This window comes from Haliotis rubra, unplaced genomic scaffold (assembly GCF_003918875.1).
Source record: "Haliotis rubra isolate DU_JTF1 unplaced genomic scaffold, ASM391887v1 Scf160, whole genome shotgun sequence".
Classification (NCBI taxonomy): domain Eukaryota; kingdom Metazoa; phylum Mollusca; class Gastropoda; order Lepetellida; family Haliotidae; genus Haliotis; species Haliotis rubra.
The window spans coordinates 402,705-423,533 of NW_025765559.1; the positions used below are offsets into that span (position 1 = coordinate 402,705).

General features: G+C 39.3%; 1 protein-coding gene across 4 annotated transcripts in view; it reads right to left on the bottom strand.

Moving 5' to 3' along the window:
* Positions 1-20,829, bottom strand: part of LOC124271454 (T-box transcription factor TBX2b-like) — a 107,895-nt gene that overhangs the window by 41,647 nt on the left and 45,419 nt on the right. The window contains exons 1-2 of one of the 4 annotated variants that reach the window (XM_046706611.1): positions 13,796-14,003; positions 13,083-13,379 (exon numbers count right to left, since the gene is read on the bottom strand). In XM_046706611.1, the coding sequence (XP_046562567.1) occupies positions 13,083-13,379; positions 13,796-13,830 (332 nt within the window). In that variant the 5' untranslated portion in view covers positions 13,831-14,003. Of the gene's footprint in view, positions 1-13,082; positions 13,528-13,795; positions 14,004-20,829 lie in introns of those variants that run through there. The other 3 variants (XM_046706609.1, XM_046706608.1, XM_046706610.1) reach the window with 3 other exon arrangements.

The following is a 20,829-nucleotide window of genomic DNA, read 5'->3' on the forward strand; positions in this document are numbered from 1 at the left end:
TTTAACGCCGCACTCAGCAATATTCCTGCTATATGGCAACAGTCTGTAAATAATCGAGTCCGGACCAAACAATCCAGTGATCGACAGCATGAGCATCGATCTACGCAAATGAGATACGATGACGTGTGTCAATCAAGTCAGTGAGCCTGACCACCCGATCCCTTTAGTCGCCTCTTACGAGCATGGGTTACTGAAAATCAATTCTAACCCGGATCTTTACGAGTCATTTTCAGTGTTATTTAATTACATGTTGATATCATTACATATAATATCCATATTTTAAGTATCGTCTATTACGAAGGGCCATTGCAACAGATATCACACAACAGTAGGAAGTAACACACTTTCAACTTTCACGTTTTCTTTAAGACTGTTGTAGAAGTACAACATTATGTCCTCCACCCTCCTAATACGTTGCAATGTTTTTACGGTGGATAATCGTCAAGCGTAACAAAAGATAACTATCCACCCTGGGGCTATGTAACGACACTGTGCGGCCCTGTACGAGTATATATGTCATTGTCTGCGGGCAACTTCCGTGTTCCACTTGACGTGGTAACTACGGTATTGAGCTCGTGGCTGACCTCCCACATCAGGCTCAAATGCCCTCGTTACCTAATCCCTTTTACCGGATCACGTGACATATGTCTACATACCTCACTGTCTGTCTGTCTGTTCGTCTGTCGTTACGTCACGGCTATGTTACGGCGTAATAAATAATTACTCGAGTAGCCCCGTTCCCGTCACGGCAAGCACGCGCTGATTAACTTAATAAGTGTCAAAGATTACTGATAACAGATCTTGTGGGGAGTGGGTAACATTATCATAACACCGATACCGATAATAGCTCAAAATGAGTACCAAATGGTGGAGGAGGCGGGATGTACATGTCTTGCTTGTTTATTGCGTGAAAGAAATTGACACTGCTTGTACATTTCACGTGGGTCATGTGGAGAAGCTTAGGGTGTATATGGTCTATTACACACTGGTGGGGTCGGATTTCACTGAGAGGTGATAACGGTTATAGTACACCCTGGCAGGTGCGGTTGTGTTACTGTAGTTACGATCTGTTTGATTGGCATTTAGAACTTGGTGACTAATAAGAAAGTAAGATTGTTTATGGATAACAACTTCTTGTCATCAGCCATGTATATTTTGTTTCTGCCTCTAGGACCATTGGCTTCATCCTATTGTCACTACATTATTACCACCGTGCCTTGTTGTTGTTGTTAATACCCTTGATTCATACCTACATGTTGTTATTACTTAATCCCTGTTCATGTATACAAGTCTGTTCTGTGCTGTAGTACTTCACTCGTGCTTGACAACGGTATAAGAATCCACACCAAAACGTCGCATCATATATAATAAAAGAACTTGTTATCCATAAACAATCTTACTTTCTTATTACTGTAGTGACACTTTCACTTTCAGCTGTACGAATATGCAGGTTTTGAATCGGTGTTTGTTGGAGCTGTAATCAATAGTGTCGATAAGGCAAGTGATACCTGGATGTGAAATGTTGTTGATATGTCAAAGGTCAGTGCAACAGCTATTTCATCGTCACAGTCGATACTATCATCATCAGCCAGGGATGCACTACTGTCATCATCCTGGACTAACGCTCAGTCTCTGAATATATTATAATTTTGATTGTAACAAATAAACCCATTTAAATTGCAAAGCAGTCCCAGGGAGACCAGAGATTCAGATCCTGAACCTGGGGAAATCTAGACTTGCTTCATTTAGAGCTTTAGCACTGCAGGGAGGGGTAGGCTAGGGAAAATAATTTGGTTCAAGGACTGTGAGACAGACTATCATCATCCATGAGTCAACGTTATAGTCAACGCTAAAACAAAGACTGCCATGAACCAAAATCTGTCACTAGGACAAGAACCAGTGCTGCCAACGCCATATGAATTAATACTGAAGCTGCCACTGTATGCATTAATACTGACATCGTCACATGGATTAAAACTGTCACCGCCACCACAAGAACAAACACAGCCATCACACAACATGAATTACTACTGCCACTGTTTGAATTAATACTGTCGCTGCCCGTACATGACTTAATACTGCCACCAAACCACATCAATTAATATGGCTGCATGAAGTAAAACTACCACCGTCACACAACATGAATTAATTCTGCCATTATCGCCTGATGAAACAGTAATATCGTAAATACAAATCATATCATTGTCAAATATATTCAAACTGACATTCTCTCCACACGAATCAATGTAATCAAAAACGCAGAAGTAATATCATTTTGTGAGGCGGAAATAACACATCTAACATACCTGTAACACTACTCTATCTGATATATGTCTGTGATATTGATAATACTGCGTGTGGTATATCAGCACCATCATTACTTGATTATTATCATGGATAATATCATCCTTAATAGTAGTAGTAGTAGTAGTAGTAGTAGTAGTAGTAGTAGTAGTAGTAGTAGTAGTAGTAGTAGTAGTAGTAGTAGTAGTAGTAGTAGTAGTAGTAGTAGTGTAGTAGTAATATTAGTAGTAGTAGTAGTAGTAGTAACAGTAGTACTGGTAGTAGTAGTAGTCGTAGTAGTGGTTGTTGTTGTAGCAGTAATACTGATATTATGTTTTTTACAATTCGTTGAAAATCTTTAGCACCGTTACTTTAGTAGTAGTAGTAGTAGCAGCAGCAGCAGCAGAAGTAGTAGTAGTAGTAGTAGTAGTAGTAGTAGTAGTAGTAGTAGTAGTAGTAGTAGTAGTAGTAGTAGTCATATTATGTTTTCACAATTCCACGAGTATGTTTTCACACAGGTATGCAACATTTACTATCAAGTACCACCACACCAAATATCCCATTCGTCACCCCCACCCCAATCCCCACATCTCCTCCACCCCTCGCCACACGACACATCTCTCACTGTTACAAAGTTTAGCCTTGGACGCAACTTGTCGCGCTAACCTGACATTCCAATGTTGTTGCATATTTGGCGTGGGTTATAGAGGACAATTTATCAGCCTGATTACAGTGGGCTCCTGAAGCGATGATGTCACGTGCGCGCCATCTTACATCGTTGTTTAGTCTGAGAGGGGTCTTGTCATAGCTGCACATGTGGTTATAATCGCTTATGAAAATATTATGACAGTATGTGCATGTAGTGTCTCCCACGCGAGACTTTTAGAGGCCTCCGCGAAAAAGACCCTCGAACAAATCACTCCTTCAAAGTGATATATCGGAAAAACGAATATCTGTTTACAGTTTTCCTGATATAATAATTACAATTTTGCTTGTGTGTCCGAATCACATTTAATTCATTATTTCACTGCATATACGAATTATAAACCTGCAATGCATTTACGGTATATATGTACTATATATAGATAGTTATTTTAGTCGAGCAAGATATATATAACGAGCTGTCACACGTCTTCCAGTAACTTGTCGTCAAACCATTGTTACGGTTAGGCTAGACTGACATATAGTCTCTGAAATGAACATATTTTACAGAAACAATAGTTCCCAAATTATAATAAAAAATATAATGAAAAGAAGACCGGAGCCTATCTTTATTTTCTACTGAAACTGTGGTAATATAGACTTGCCACAGATTCTAGACTTGCATGGGCGAGATTGGTCATATTTGTTTTAGGATCTGATTGGGATTGTAAGATTGTGACTAGTCTGTCTGACAGTCCCTGAACCACATTATTTTCCCTTCAACCCAGCCCTCCCTGCAATGCTAAAGCCCTAAATGAAGCAAGTCTCCCAACTCACAAGGGCTCCTTTTCAATTTACATAGGTCTATTTCTTATCTATATTGTATAGATTCAGGGACTAAGCGTTTGTCTAGATTCTGATGAGTGTGTTCGCTTGCTTTGCATCGGCAATGTACGCTTGTAGCACATGGTAGATAAATGCACTGGACAAAAATAGTTAGGGATATATGTAAATTTTGAAATTACGAACAATGATCTATTTATTCATTGACACACTGATAAAATATCAATCATAAAAATAACAATATTCCTAACTTATTTTGTCCAGTATAGTTCACAGTTTTAGGAGCGTGGCTATATTAAGATAATACACTGACGTAAATCTGCCCTGGTAGTAATAATAACAAGTCTGAGTGAGAGAAGGAAAATGAATTGTATGCTCTGAGTTGTAACGCAGTAACATCAAGGGGCAGGACAGGTGAAGGTAGGGTTAACACCTTATGCACATGTGGGGAGCAGAATCTGGGTCTTAGGCGTGATGCGCTGAAACCTAAACCACTGGGCTACCCCAAATGAAATAATTCTTAGATGTATATTGGCACTGGGACAAAAAACAGATGAGACAAGTCAGCATCAGTAATTGCCATTAAAAGTATCTTTGAAATTATCTAGAAACGATGATCATTTTGGAAAAATGCTCCCACCTTTAGGGGGAAAGATCTCAACTTTGTCTTGATAAATTTCATTGCATATTTATTGCTCTCTACAAAGTGTCTTGTCACATATTTCGAAAATTTGATATATCTGACACCAATTTTGTTATAAATCACAAAGTGGCTGTTGATGCTTCCGTTTTCCATGTCTTGGTGTCCGCCAATAGCTGTTCTCACAAGACTTCCTGGCCAAGGATTAAGTCATATATTGTACTAGACGTTTGACTGGCAGTCGCAGCTGTGACAGCGATGTTAATTGCAACTTGTTTCAATCAATCATAAGCTTATATTGCGACAGGGTAATGATAAAAATATATTCCCATAAACAGCTCCGAGTCAGTGCGAAGTCTCATCGATCAGCAGTAACTATGAAGTAGGACTAGCCTCTATGCCTGTGAGATGTCCCTGCGTGGAGTTTGCAGTCAGGTGTAATCCTGTTGAGAGTGACCTGACGATTACCGCAGTCATACACGCTCTCTCTTCCTCCTCATGCATTGTTTTAGTCATACGCCTATCCATGGTTTCATGCATATGTGCTCACAAAATCCCCTCGCGCTGTCCTTATGCATACGTTTTGTCATGCACTTTCGCATTGTCTGCAACCTTTTGTCCCCATATACTCTCTCCCTATTGTCAGGTACATACTTTTGTCTTACCCATATGGTCAGTATTATACAGACTGGAACATGCATGCGTGCAAATATTATCTTAACGGTCGTGATTGTTGAATACGGGGTTATTTACATATGTTATCATGTCGTAAACTTACGGGGCTTTTCTCTCTCTCTCTCTCTCTCTCTCTCTCTCTCTCTCTCTCTCTCTCTCTCTCTCTCTCTCTCTCTCTCTCTCTCTCTCTCTCTCTCTCTCCTAATTTGGCCCCAATACTTCATCCTCCAACGTCGTAATGCTTCTGTAAGCGGCGTCAAATCCAACTCACTCACTGCACTGCGACCTCATCAACTGAGACGTCAGTCTACTAATTAACCCCACTATGTCCCCGGGTCTCACGGTATTTATAAACACACTGCGTCGGTGATAGAAATGACACATCACTGTAGCGGGGTACATATGCTACAGTAAGTAAAATACGTGGTATTCCGTTTCCGGAATCAATACTTCAACACTCTGTGCACTTGAGTAACGATATAAGTGGGCCACCAGACACACCGAAACAGTGTCATCGACAGTTCGAACTGTGATGTCGTTGTACGCAGATCACATCGATCAGCCGCCCCAGAAACAATGGCGGAGGTTAATCAATAAATATCATCAAAAGAAAGATCACACAGTAGCTCATTAGCAACTTTGGTTGCATAACTCTGTCATCGGTGGCGATAAACTCAACACGTTGACCTGTCTAAACAAAGCACGTTTTGCACGCGTTGAACGTGCAATTAACAAGTATTCTGCCAATCAGATGTCTTGTGTCAGTCACTGGGCTTTCGATGGCTTCACCGATAATTATGACATCAGCTGTAGCAGATGTGTCAATCATAGTTAGCAATGTTGATTTCAGGACCGCGAACGGGTTGTATGAATAAATGCATTAAGTGCGTTTGCTTGTTTAGCCATGCGTTGGCGTTAACTCATACGAATAATTGGTTTTTTTAAAGATTCAAGAATATAAGCGTTTTTTTTATATCATATATGGTGTTGTGTTCATGGTGTGGTAAACAGACGACTGCTTGTTATTTAATTTGCATAATACATGAAGCTGTAAATGGTGAACGAGTATATATGGAGGTAACGAAGGAATGTTAGAGTTTTCAGTTAACAGTTAACCCGACATTATGTGTTTTTTTCTTAATGTCAAAGACTCACAAAATAAAGTTTTTTTTCAGTCTAAAGTTGTCCAACCACCAACTTCAACCATTGTAGTCGGAATCATACAACGGACTCTACCAGCAGAGATTTCGTACGCTTATCAAAATGACCTGTGACACTACTAAATCAACACAGGAACATTTTTTATTCCAATTGCCAACAGTATTTTGTTTTTTAATCCAGCATCTTTGTGTCCTAGACAAAAAAGGCGAGTAACTGATGGTACAACAATAATTTTAAAACTCATTCAATTAAACATTCGAGTTGATAATATCAAAACACCTTGGAAATTGGACGACGAGAAACAAGACAAAGACTACAACAGTTTAAAATATTGGATTTGATATTAAAATTAAGAGCTATCAGAGATATGAGTTAACTTCGTTAAAACCGTTTCCGAAATTATTTGAGAATGCTAGAAGATAAATGAATGTTTGTTGGCAGCATGCATGAATGAACGAAGGAAGTACTAACGAATAAATAAATTCATGAAAAGCTGGTAAGCAATGGAGGCCTGTTCAAACCAACGATATCATTCGACTGTATTTGTCAACCTGGATGTAATAGATATAGTGTCTGAATATCTCAAGCTTTCAGTCTTAATTGTAATTACATGGGGTTTCAAACGTGTGGATCGTACACCAGGATAGCATCAAGGAAAGTAGGATGATCAAAGCTCTGTAGTACCCGAAACCGTTGCTCTTAGATTATGTGACCACGTACTACCCACCATTACTATTCCAGACTTGAACTAATGCAATGTAAGTAACGCTCGGATCAGACAAGATCCTACACTCTTTACTACATGTACTTCTAGTACGATGACGTGTAGTTTTCTAACAACGTCAACAAATCATGGCTGGAAATATGAACAAAGAACCACCACTGCAATGATTATTAAATTAAAATTGAACGAAGTTCGTGGGAGGAACGGGATTAAAGTGTTTTGTATTCTAATGAGATCTCTGTTCACATGAAACTCTCTCTGATATTGTTTTGGCTTGTTTGAACTCAAGAATCAGTTATTCGTGGTGCTCGTCGTGGCCTAAAGTTGCTGAGTTGAACGTACTTTCAGGAAGAAAGTTTAATCTCTAGTTGACAACTTGAATACAGCAAAATCAGGCTAAACATTTAATTACAAATGCTATGCATAAATCTGATGGATCCTTAGTTGGCGTAACCATAGTGACTGTGGAGCGGATTACAGGAGATGTAGGTGGATTCATCCCACTGATGCTACGGAAGATGCCTACATTTCTCACAGCGTCCATGTACGTACTAAAGTATATGTCACGAATCAGTCTAAATACCTCACTTTCCAATCATAGTGTTAGCGCGATACTCTAGGGCCTACTTCTCAACTAGGTCTAGACATTGCAAATAGCTCTGTGCGTGAAACTGGAATTATTTTTTTTTCTAATTAATGCAACCATGTATTTGTAGATATAACTACATGTAGATTATACAAATGTTAACTGGTTCAATAGTTCAATCTTAAACGCTTACTGGAACCGCCGCCAAACCAGATCCAAGCATCAGTTTAAGAGAAGTGTTAAACTAGTCTCATCATAGTCTCCGAATAAACACAATTTTTATAATTAGGATTATAACAAATAAACTCATTTAAATTGAAAAGGAGCCCCAGGGTGAGCAGAGATTCAGAACCTTGGGAAATCTAGACTTGCTTCATTTAGGACTTTAGCATTGCAGGGAAGGCTAGGCTGTAGGGAAAATAATGTGGTTCAGGCACTGTGAGACCAACTGGAGACGTGTCTGTGAAACAGTTGTGGTGCACCAACAGAAACTGACATACAGCAGTAGTCCACTCCCCGCGATGTTACAGATGTACAACATGATGCATTGCAGGCCACTATTTTCGTCGGCTTACAAACGTTAGATCCACGAACAAATCGATTACAAAGACCCCAAAATATAAGTAACGTTTCTGGGATATTGTCAGAAGAAACGGAAATAACCTTTTTGTCAACAACAGAACATGGAAGATCGAAGGGGGGTTGGAAAGGGATGGTGGTGAGTTGGGAATTGGGAGGGACATGAAAAGGAATAATATTCTATGCTGAACGTTCTGACATGGATAGTTACATATTGAGCTTATCGGTGTCGCAGACATTCGTCTTGGAGAAATGGTTAAAGCAGTGTCAATGTGATACCTCCTATCAAGAAATCCTTTCCCATAACTACATCCAAGATAAAGATCTGCAGTTCGGAGAACTTACTGCTAATGTTCGGAGAACCGCCATACTATAGAGGAATTCCCACAACTCATTGTGTTATAGCAAATATTTGTTCTGAACCATATCTTGTACAGTCTTGTCCTGGACTGATAGCAACATATGCACATATAATATGACTGTAGGTGTATTTGCCATTAATAGTTCCATTGAATAGCGTCTCGTGGCACTATACTGCTGCTGAAACAGTGAACATAATGACCTCGTCATCTTTGTCGACTCTGAAGTTTAAGTTAAAGAACCACAAATATTATGCTATACAACGTAAAACAATATACCAGCTATCACTGACATTATGAGAACTGAAATGTTTCAAATTCCTGTCCGACATTATAAAACTGACCTGCCGTCATTATGATAAATTATTTCATTTTTAAATTGATTTTAGTTTTTATCTGGTGCTGATGACTCATCTGTTGTATAATTTGAACGGGAGGGACTGAGTGCGGAATGACTGACTACGAAATGCCTAGGGATACCTTCACGCTTCTGGCTATGTTCATTGTCATCAATAGCACCGGAGTTGTTTCACTAATACTTACATCAAACCGAACTCAAGTTCCGTTAAGTAAAAATTATCAAGCATTACAAGCCATATATTCAAATTTGTGTGGAATTAAACAAAGAAAAATCAATATACCAACGAATTGTGGCTTTATTGTTATGAATATATTTCCTGCTTCACAGATGGAACAGACATCAATTGGTAATATATTTCAAACTAGCGTGTGATGGTTGGAGAAGACTTTCGTTCAAGCATGTCGCCACACGCTTAACACAGGTGTTCATTTCTAACCAGTGCGGCTTTTTCATTTCATCATATTGATTTAAAAAAACCATGTTGTAACCAATTCGTATGAAAATTAATAGTTGGTGGATACAGCAAATCGTGCTAAATCATGAAACGAAGGTGCAATCCGCATTTTGTTTATGAAACTGTGATCCCGAGTTGATAGCTATATTAGGACACGTGTATCATAAGGGTTGTAATCTGCTGAAATATGTCACACGGCGTTGTCCATTTCAGGAAATAGGTGTCCACATATTTCAAATGGACTCCAGTATTATGATGGTATTGAAACATTGTAAATTGGAATTTGTTGTCGTAGGGTTACAAAAGGTTATATAAAAGGTTAACAACTCACTTCGATGTGCTTAAAGCACATGGTAGTTGACATATCGTAACAACTGCTTTAAATACCAGTGCTTCGATTAGAGAGAGAGGGGGGGGGGGAGATAGGGAGAGATACGGGGAGAGAGAGAAAGAACCAGGGAGAGAGAGAAAGTATATATGAACAAAAGAAAGAAGAGGAGAGAAAATGGACGAATTAACTACATAATGATATGCGAAACGAATACGGATTTGTTTAGAGGATTACTCTCGTTAAACCAATCATTGACAACCGGGAATATTGGTTGTTGGTGAATTTGTACTGCAATGGGATAACAATTCAATCGTGAAACAGCTAACAAAAGAAAATATTACAGTATTTGTGTGCCAGAAATTAAGCCGGTTCTGTTTCACCATCACCGTGTGTATTCACAAGTCGTGCACTTGACTTGTAAACGTAGCACCATATCATCTACCTGAGGTTTTATTTCAGTACACTGATTTCAATGTACAGTCTAAATGCACTGCACGGGGATCGGCAAAAAACAACCTATTTTCTTGTATAATACAATGACGTTCTTCATTAAAAATCAATGTAAGGGATGTGGCACATTAATACAAGTGCCAGCAGCTACTATGTACTTGAATCAAATTACTGTACGCTATTGTATACAAAAGGCATTGTGTAAGGTATTTCAGTGTTCTTTATCTGATACAAATATTGACATAAACAGCATTAAAACACTCCATTTCAAACTATTAAACTTAAAACATGTATTCAAGTTATTGTCTTCAAATACCAAATTTGAATTCCATTTTAAGGTATTTTTGTGAATAGTATTGTTAAGCTATTAGTTTTCGATAGTTTCAAGATTATGTATGATGATGATGATAAACATGTTTAAGCAGGTAGAATATTGTTTATGACAAACAATAACAGTCCTAGCGGATATCATACCATTATGATACACATCGATAGTTATCAGAACGCGTACTTCAATAAGAGACACGCTCAACAAGAAGTGTCTTCGATGTGAATGCATTATATTCGAACGTTGCTCCACGCGAGTCTCGTTTAAAACAAGATGCAAGTCTGTTAGACTTGTATAGATTGTTTACACTTATTGACCCGCTCAAAAACAACAACACAAAATAAACACGGGATCCTTTGTATATTTCTTTGTCAAAGTGCCCTTTGTATGAGGTTGTCAATGCCGTTTGTCACATGTAATTTACCGTTAATTATATGTACATATCAGTTCAATAATTTACAAGACAAATAAGCACTTTAAAAATGTTATGATGAGACTGGCGGGTGATTAAGACAGACATATGATGTACCAAGAACGATGAGAAAACAAGAACGCATCATACATGAACTTTTCTACAAAACCAAGGACCAAAAATTCTCAGATAAATGTAAACACGGTATTTGTTATGCTCATGTGGAAATAATTAATATTGTAAATTCACAAGAAAATAATGCTGGTCGACATGTTTCATAGAAACTAGGATGATTTCAGTAGTCAATGGCATGTTTCTGTCTACAACATATATAGAAAATGTTATACATAACACTTGATGAAATCACTAGAAAGTAAATCCAAGTCATTTCATAACCAGTTAAAAAAACCTTCATTGTTGGTTTATGTGATAACTAAATAGAACTTCACACTGTAAGTGTTGACGATTGTTTATCCAAGAAACGAAATGAATGATTAAATATACCAGCATCTCGGGATAGTCAAGACTTGTTTTCTTATTATACAAATCAGGTCAAAGCATTGTTTACACGTAAAGGGTATTTCGTTTGTATAGAATCAATAGCAAAATATTTGACAGGCTTTAATCTATTGCAGTCTGTGATTCCATCTCAGAAATACCTTGATTTGTTCCCTTATACATAGTCATTAATCGGGGATTATAATGTAGGAATGTGATATTGTTCATGCCCATAAATATCTTTGGAAGCATCATATTCGTAAAATATAATATTCGTGGCAACAAAATGGCAAAAGGTTTAAACTGGGACCATACACGGTTAACTGATACCAATGCAAGTCGTTGGATATAGAGCAAATGATATCGCTGCCTTTTAAACTAAACATCAGTTTGTACAAATGTACTTTGTACTATCTATCAAAATAAATGTGCTATTTAGAACAGACATTGATATCGTCCCGTTCACAATTTCAACATAAACCTGTTGAAGTGTTCTTTATAATGTGCTTAAATATTTTAGAAATGTTTAGGGTGCGTTACATTAATTATCCTACATTGAGCCTCAGTGGCTATAAATCATGCAGGCTCCATATCATAAAATTGACACTTGTTCATATCAACCATCAAGTGTGCACTTTTGGGTAAATGTGATGTTCATTTCATACTGATATTGTATAGAGCAAAACACGTCACGCGAAGCCATCCACACCAAATTACTATGTACGAGTTAGTATGCCTGTTTAATTTCAATCTAAACAGATATGTTCTTGTATGTCACTGGGTGACAGACTTCATGTCAATTACACAACAATGAACAAGACAGCGACAGTATGATCGGATATAAATGTTGTCATCCCGCAGAAATCAACACGGTTTGATGTATGTTTCAAGCATGTTAATTACAGTGTTTGTCCCTTTTGAGAGGTTAACTGCCGAAGCACCTGTTCAAATGACGAGCTGTGGAATATTCGTTTCATACAACAAGCATTGCCTGTACGGATGATGATGAAACTAAGAATACATTATCATGATTATACCATATAATGACAAGGGTTTAACATTTTAGGTTGATCACACCGACAGGTTAATTATTTCGTAAAGCGGAAGCTGCTCCACTGTCTCCAAACAATCTCTTTACAAAAAGTTCGCTGCTTTGAAAAGTGGTTCATTATAATGATACCACATTACAATGTAAGCATCAATACTATGTACTTCAAATAATGCACTACAACACTTATATCAGTTATAACCTTTAAAATATTTTTCAATGCAAGATCATCAAAATATATTGGGCGTTTTGCAAATGAACTGTGTCTATTCTGGAAACTATACTGTATTGAAAACTTAGGATAAATAACGGAATGGTACATTGGGGAAGTAATTTTTAATATCACAGCTACAAAGTGGGGTATTTATTTCCACATGTGATATTTCAATTGTTTACTTCCAGGTGAAGTGTTTCACTTAGTTGATATAACAGTGCGTTTTACATTTATCTCTTCCAGATAGTGTTGGACATAATACATCGACGGGGAATCGATATCGCACGTACCGCTGACGAAACACTATACTGAATGATATTATCCCATTTGTTCCATCGTAATTAGTCTTCCCATTGTAGTGTATCCAACGAGATGGAAAGGTATTCTTTATTGGTGTATATGTCAGCAAAATGTGTAAATGTCTTGTCGATTTCATCCTCTGTTCTGCGGGAAATGTGCAGATATGTTGTCAATAGCGGATTAATATCACCTACCTGCCAGATTTTGTTATCACCATCTCCGTGCCGAGTTTGTGGAAGCTCTCCCACAATTCTTTGCTTTCTAGTTCTACTTTGGGGTCATCGTTGACCTCCATGTCGGGGGGTTCCATCCCACGGAGGGGTCTGAAGGGGTCGTGGTGTGGCATCATGTCCGAGGGGGTCATGGGACCACGCCCAAGCCCGTGCTGGAGCTTTGGAAGCAGGGAGGCTGCCAGCCCAGGGTGTTGTATCGTCATTGTTGGGAGGAACGGCGACTGTGAGAGGAGAGAGCCCATCGCGTAATCCATGGGTCTGTGAATTAGAAAGGGATTGTACGCCATGATTGAGCTCTTTGCTGTGTCCGGCAAAATCATGAGCGAGATACTAAACCTACGGCTAAGGCTACATGTAGTGGGTTATGTGATCGTCCCTTGCCTGTGGCCCATCGCCGGTATTACACATGCATTATGCTCGGCATTGTTCCGCGACGAAAGGGCGCCGCCGATTGGCCGCGTTATCTGCCTCTCAACCAATCATTTAACGAGCGGGGCGTGGTTTTGACAAGTACACATGTTACTCGGCTCACAAAGAGGTGTCGCTGCACTCTCCGCTCTCATGTCAAATTGTGCTGTAGGGTGACATGCCAACAGCGGCGGGAACCTTCCCACGGAATAAACGCAGTCAGAAATTTCTGTTTTACAAAATATTGACGCAGAAACTAAGTTTACCGATTCCTTTTGACATACAACGAATGATCCGTCATTTTGAATTCAATGTGGCGTGTATACTGAGAAAAATCGACCGACTTCGTCGGAAGTCAATTTCTCGTGTCAAGCCCCGCCCCCGAGTTTGAGTGACAGGTGGAGGTGTGAATATCGTGGTTAACTGTCAGATATCGATTTCAGTGTATGTGTAGATCTCCTGTCGCCCGCTAATGTTTGGATGTCTCCAGCATAACGCGAATGTACACACAACCCCTTGTTCAGTAGGGTTTCGCTCAACCCGTGGATTCCCTTTCAACCCCCGCCATCAATCGCCGACCGAGGCAGTCGGGCGAGAGAGGGTCCGCGACTCGGTGTAGCATGATTTGCTGTTTTCAAATTCCAGCCTAACTTAGCCTCGTAAGTACGGCTGGCGCCAAGGCTGTGACGTCACGCCCTCCGGCACGCTGTCCCGAAGTTGTTTCGTGGTGTTTATACCGGGCCCGAGTCGCCACAGCGCAAACACGCCGTTCGCCGACATTCTGTTTCCTATATCGTAGGCCAGTCGGCGTTGTTTTAAGGGGGCAATATGTCAGATCTGTGACATATTCATTGAAATATTATATTTATTTGTCCAGTTGTTGACGATAAGAAACTGGGTGGTCATTTAGTCATTTATCAGTCCAATTAGGCTCAAAGCAGGATGTGTATTACGGGAGATTAGTCTTCTGACATGCTAACCGGCGTCGTACTTTATCTAAACTGACATTCCCATCAACGAAATCGACATCCTAAACTGTCATTCGATACCGTAGTCTAACATGCAATACCTGCCTGTCGATTTCACCGACTATAGTCTTCTACATTCACGTTGATCGCCCCCAGATGACTTTATACAGAGCCTGGACAGATTCTCCGATAACTTTGTTTATTTACGAGCGCCAGCTCACAGGCCTATAATAACACTTGAGTGACATTTAACTGAGCGAAACCTACCAAAGACCAATCAGCTATACACACGGCTTGCTCGACAAGTTGCAGTGTAAGAGAAGAGTAATTAATAAGTACCCTCTAAGCGTTCAAGGTGCTAGCCCCATGGTCGCCAGCTAACACGGACCGCTGTAGGCCCAGGTCGAATCTGTCCGGCGCCGCCCGTCTAGGCCTGAATGCACAATTGTCAAGGCCGAAATATGTAGTGGGAATGTAGTGGGATTTAGTGGTATAACGCTCTTTGGCAACTCCGCTACACATGACATCATTTGGAGATAAGCCGGAATGAGGGAGGGATGAGATATAGAGAGATATTTCGGGGAGAGAGTATGTGTAGCAGAAAATGTATTTATGAGAAAATGAAAGTTTCATGACGTAATTTGTACGTGACTAGACAGAGAACGCCAGTTTGAGAGAGGATGTATACGAGAAAAAATGAGTGATGTGATGCATGCATGGGACTAACTGGTGTTGAGATTGTAAGAAGAAATACATGCATAAAGAAAAATTAGGTGAATGAAAATTGCAAGTTTGGGATAAAATATGGAGAGAATGAGAGAAGATGTATCCATGAGGTAACCCAATATGTGAAATGGGGGGGGGTGGTACAAAGAGGGGGAAAAAATTATGACCAGCAGACGAACGTTGGGTGCATAATGGTGTCTAAGAATGAAGCCTACGAGTGTGTAGAGGGTTTATATGCATAAGAAATGGGAATATATATGCATTTGACTGTGCAGAGGGAAATATATATTAGAGACTGTGTAGAATAGGATATATGCATGGGATTGTGTAGATGGGAAAGTATGCATCTGACTGAAGAGGGGAATATGTGTAGGAGAAAATATGCCTGCCAGTGTGTCGAGTAGAATATGTGTAGTGTGTGTAGAATGGAATATATGCACGAGGCAGAACATGATTCTGTCTATACAGCAAGTGGGTGGTTGAGAAATACAACAGTACTTGTAAGTTATTTGTTTCTATGATATGGACTATATGGATATATGGATAAGATATAACGATCGACATTGTGTTAAGGAGAAAACAGTTATTTACAAACCATCATGGAATTCGTTAAAAAAACCAGCATTATGTCTGTACAATACACTGAAACACGTGCTATCAAACAGATGGACAACATCTACTCATTATCCCATTTTTAGTTATTAACAACCCCCGACACGAGTCAAAATAACATCCCACGTGTCTGTCTTATCAGGAATGGTCGTCGAAGGACGCAAAGTGTACATTATCAGGGTTCTGTCAATTTCATATGATAATGAGCGTGACCTAATCATTTGTCAAATCATTTGATATCAGACATAGACGTGTCTATTTCGTTACTTCTGAACATGAGAGCAGGATTCTGATGTGGTTAACAGTTAATGGATTCTTACAGGAAACACATTTTTACATATACACAACATTCATGCTGCCATGAATATATTTGTTAGAGATTTTAATCATAATAATGATATAAGCACGATTGTGGACATTGCGTAAACAATACTGAATCAGAGTTTTGTTCCTTTTTGTTTAAATCGACTTGAAAAGTTGCACCACACATTAGAACTATTAATTAAGGCTAGTAGAGTTCGAATCTTCGTGCACTCATACCGCATTGGACCCAAAGACAGCAGTATTGGTTAGATTAAGGCAAATGCTTAGCATGCAATCAAATATTACTCATAAATCTCTGTAATATCATTTCTTTATTCTTAAGCATTCTGAAGTAGCTGTAAATATCTTTCTCCGAAATGAAATAATACAGTAATCATCGGACTATTCATAAACATTGGCTACTATCTTTGTTAAATTTTATTTCGTTTCAGACAAAATTATACGTTTGGGTTATACTAATTTTTATAGAGCCTGTGAACAAGAAGGCGTTCCCTTTGAAAAGCCAATTCAAACAATGCCAGTAAAAACTGGAATGCTAGAAATGGTCATGATGCGTTTGGGCGGGTGCGACCAGCTTTCTCAAGCACCCTTGAAACAAAAACAAAACACCGTCCCGCACTAAAACGCACGACAATACACACTGAAAACGACTGCCTCTCCCCTCGAGAAGCCCAAACTCTGATCGTGGGGTCGTACAATCCGAGGGTCTCGCGACCACTTAACTGCAGTACTTGCTACTTACAGACAAGTTCGATGGGGGAGAATTTATTATTACTGACAATGTCACTGGCTAGGACCACTTTCACCCATTCCACCATAAATTACTTTGGCGTCAGGGTTTCTCAATGGGGAGGCAGCTCCACCAGGGTCTCACGAAAGTAAATAGCCCCCGTTTCGCTGTCGATTGTCGATGTAAGAAGTGGGATAAGGGCGATAGTGATCGCTAATGAGACGAGTAGGATCCGATGTTACGGGTACGGATATGTTGTTACGGATGTGGATCTGTTGTTGCGAATACAGGTCTCACGGGTAAATATACAGGCTATACATTGTCTTTTTGACTGCATTCTTTCAGCGTTTTGTTTTTATTCATAATATCACAGTAAACTAACATACGTATGAAACATTAAACACTTGTTTTACATCGCAATATTTATTTGTAAAACCGACTTTTGCATGAATATTTTCACAGATAATGATTATGAGTGGATCCGCTATGAATAAAGTCAAATCATTTGCGGAAATAACATTTTCCCGATTACTCAACAGAATGTACTCTCAACAACAAACGTTTAAGATATAGAAAAACAGTAATGATAATCCTCGATTTTTAAAAATGTCCATTACACAAAAAACAGAACAGTAACATCACAGCTTCACGCAGATTGAAGACACACTATAAAACAGAACACAATTCACGTGCACTTTTAAAAATCTACACTTAATCGACCTATGACAAAAAAAAAACAGATCATAATAGATTGTCCAGATAAACACATGCGTTGATTGGTAGACATTGTGGCTCTCATACTTATCAGCATGACTCGATGAAATTCACACTTTTACGGAGAGAAAGCGATTTTTGTTCGTGTCAAATGGTGATATGCACACGGCGCTGAAGGCAGAGAGGGCACAGACACATAGGCACCGATTCGGCATAAGACCTAAATTTCCGCCGCGTTACTAATTTACTTATCTTCAGACTTATTAACGATTATACGGATTATTGAGTACGTACAAGAGCCTGTGATAAACACTCGAGCGCCGCCCTTGTTTGACATCTTGCAAGCAAAATGCATGAATAACAGCGGGCAGAGAGCGTCGCCCTGTCGCACACCTATCGCTAATGATGTGGATGATTAACTCGTTTTAGGAGCTTACGGTGAACTCGTTTGATTTGAATCGATAATCCGCACACCTCGCCTATGTAATGGTTGGTGTGAACTACCGAAGGGATTACGTACTTTGAATATAGCACACTTTGGCAGAAAATTATGATTATTGTTGGTCTGATCATCGTCGCCAGTAGAACAATGATAATACGCCAGTGTTACGCTACGTAAAACAGTAACCGAATTAATCGTAGTGCTATGTACAATGAATAGCGATACTCTAAAAGAGTACCGCTTTCAAAGATGACCTCAAAGTGATAATTGTAAAAATAACTGCAATTAAAACAGAATGATCCATGGTTTGTTGATGTTTTGAAGTGAAAGTTCAAACCCGTAGGACTGTGGAAACATATTCCATTTTTCAACAATATATCGAAAGAATTGAAGAAGGAGAAGTCACTTGAATTAGTGAGTGAGAGTGAGTTTTACGCCGCTTGTGAGCAATGTTCCAGCAAATATCACGGCGGGGGACATCAGAAATGGGCTTCACACATTGTACCCACCCTAACTGCTGGAGTACTACACATGAAGACATCTATCTAAACAAGCAAACTGAGTTTTAATGACGTATATCAACCTGGGTCATCTGCCAACTGGTCCGAGTCCATTTCGTCTTTAAGTGTTACATTCAATAGGACATTTTCCATCTATATGTTTCAACACCTCATTGACAAGTATTTAAGATCGGATCTTGTTTTATTCATTCAGAACATGCACAAAGGGCATAACTGATAATTTCGTTTCGCTCGGATCATTCCAAGAATCGCCGGTTGTTACATTAAGCGCTTAGATGATATTCTACACACAGACAACGTTCCGGGGACATGATACATTGGGATGATAATCTAATATCAAACCCATTTCAACAAGTATGATCCCAGTACAAATACATTCTACACGGGGGTTATCGCTATACATCAAAATATCGCATCTGTTGAGGCTGTGGGAGAAGCAACAAAGAGAAATCTTGTTCATTTCACGCCCATACATTTCAGCATGTCAGTAATAATAGCCCAATCACCGGCATAATATTCTCCATAACATCCAACGAGGACGACAGCGCATGCGCGCGGACGCCCAAATAGCCATTTTTTTGCTTGATGAAATAAGGGAGTGGCGAAATGTCCCTCCGACACGAGATATCTCACCGATGCATGAGACATTTCATCGACCGGAGATTAACTCAACGGTGCTACATTACCGTATTTCCCTAAGGAAAATAACTGCATTGTAAGTGAGGGTTTAAACTGAAGGGCATGTCAATGAACTGGATTAATTAAAATTCTTGTGTTTACATATTAAATGTATTCATAATGTAATAAATAAACACTGAATCACCATTCTTGGGTATCACGGTAATTACTTTTAGCCATTATTTTCCATCTTGTTTTTAGAGTATCTATATTTTATGTCTACCGTTATTTGTTTGCTTCCCAAGTTTCAGTCAATACATCCGCTGGATCGTGTCTCGTATAGCTAATTAGATAAACAAAGTGAGTGAGTCTGAGTGATGCAATGGGTGAGTTGGGTTTTACGCCGCTGTTAGCAATATTCCAGCAATATCACAGCGGGGGACACCAGAAATGGGCGTGACACATTGTACCCATGTTGGGAATCGAACCTAGGCCTTTGGCGTGACGAGCGAACGCTTTAACCACAAGGCTACCCCACTGCCCCGAGTGATGTAATTAGACCCAGCAGCACGGGCATGGTGCTGGCAAACCTAGAAACATAATCGTGTCGAACAGAGATTCGAACTCACTAAACCATGCGTGTCAACCACTATCTATGCACGTCTAAGTGCGTGCATGCACTGGTGATACCAACATAGATCTCGGTACCAGGGCCTCGTTTCACAAAGCACTAAGGTGATCGTAAGTCAATAAAGTAACCTTAGTGCAATGTTACAGAATGGGGGTTAAGGTTAACCTTAGTACAGGTTGCTTCCTGAATGGAACCCCTGGTTATTTGTTATAGGGAGTGATGAGGTATGGTGAACAGGTTTCAGCAATACTTTGTGAATCGAACCCAAATTTTAACATGATCAGCAAATGCTTTAACCCCGATGCGTGAACGTATAATGTGTAGTATATCTCCAAGATACACAGCCTGAAAGCTCAATTCATTTTCATAATTATCATAACACAGTTTGTATAAAAGTAGTTACTCACATAGTGGAGTTATAAGCACTAAATCTATTCTGACAGGTCACACTAGAAACAAAGTACTGAAAGAATGGTCTGAAACGTAATTCTGACTCGTTCATTGAAAATCTCACTTCCTGTATGTATTTCCCCAATACCCTTGTAATCTTGATTATATGATCATATCCGAATTTATATTGTTTGTTTTTAAATTTAAACTAAGATGGCTCGTATTCATAGGCCGTACAACCAGAGACTCCTCCATCCCACCCCGAAGTAATGAATCAGTGTTCCATCTATAAGTGACTTACAGATTTAATACCTGATAATGTCAGAATTAACTGATAAATAAAACGTTCCATTAAGGCTGATCCTTAAAATTAGAAAGATGTAATGTAATTGAAAATATTATTGAAATTGAGTCAAACCCAGCAAATTGACTGTGTCCCCGTATTAGAATAAGTACTCGTACTCACACTATCAACCACTGGTTGTCTGGAGCTAGTTTGAACATTCTTGGTTTCCCCTCGTTTCATTTTACCTGTTAAGTTGTTTATTGTTTAAGTCCAGCTACTGCTTGGCTTTACTTGTTCCACACCCTGAAGGACCACACAACCATTTGTCTACTCCCATT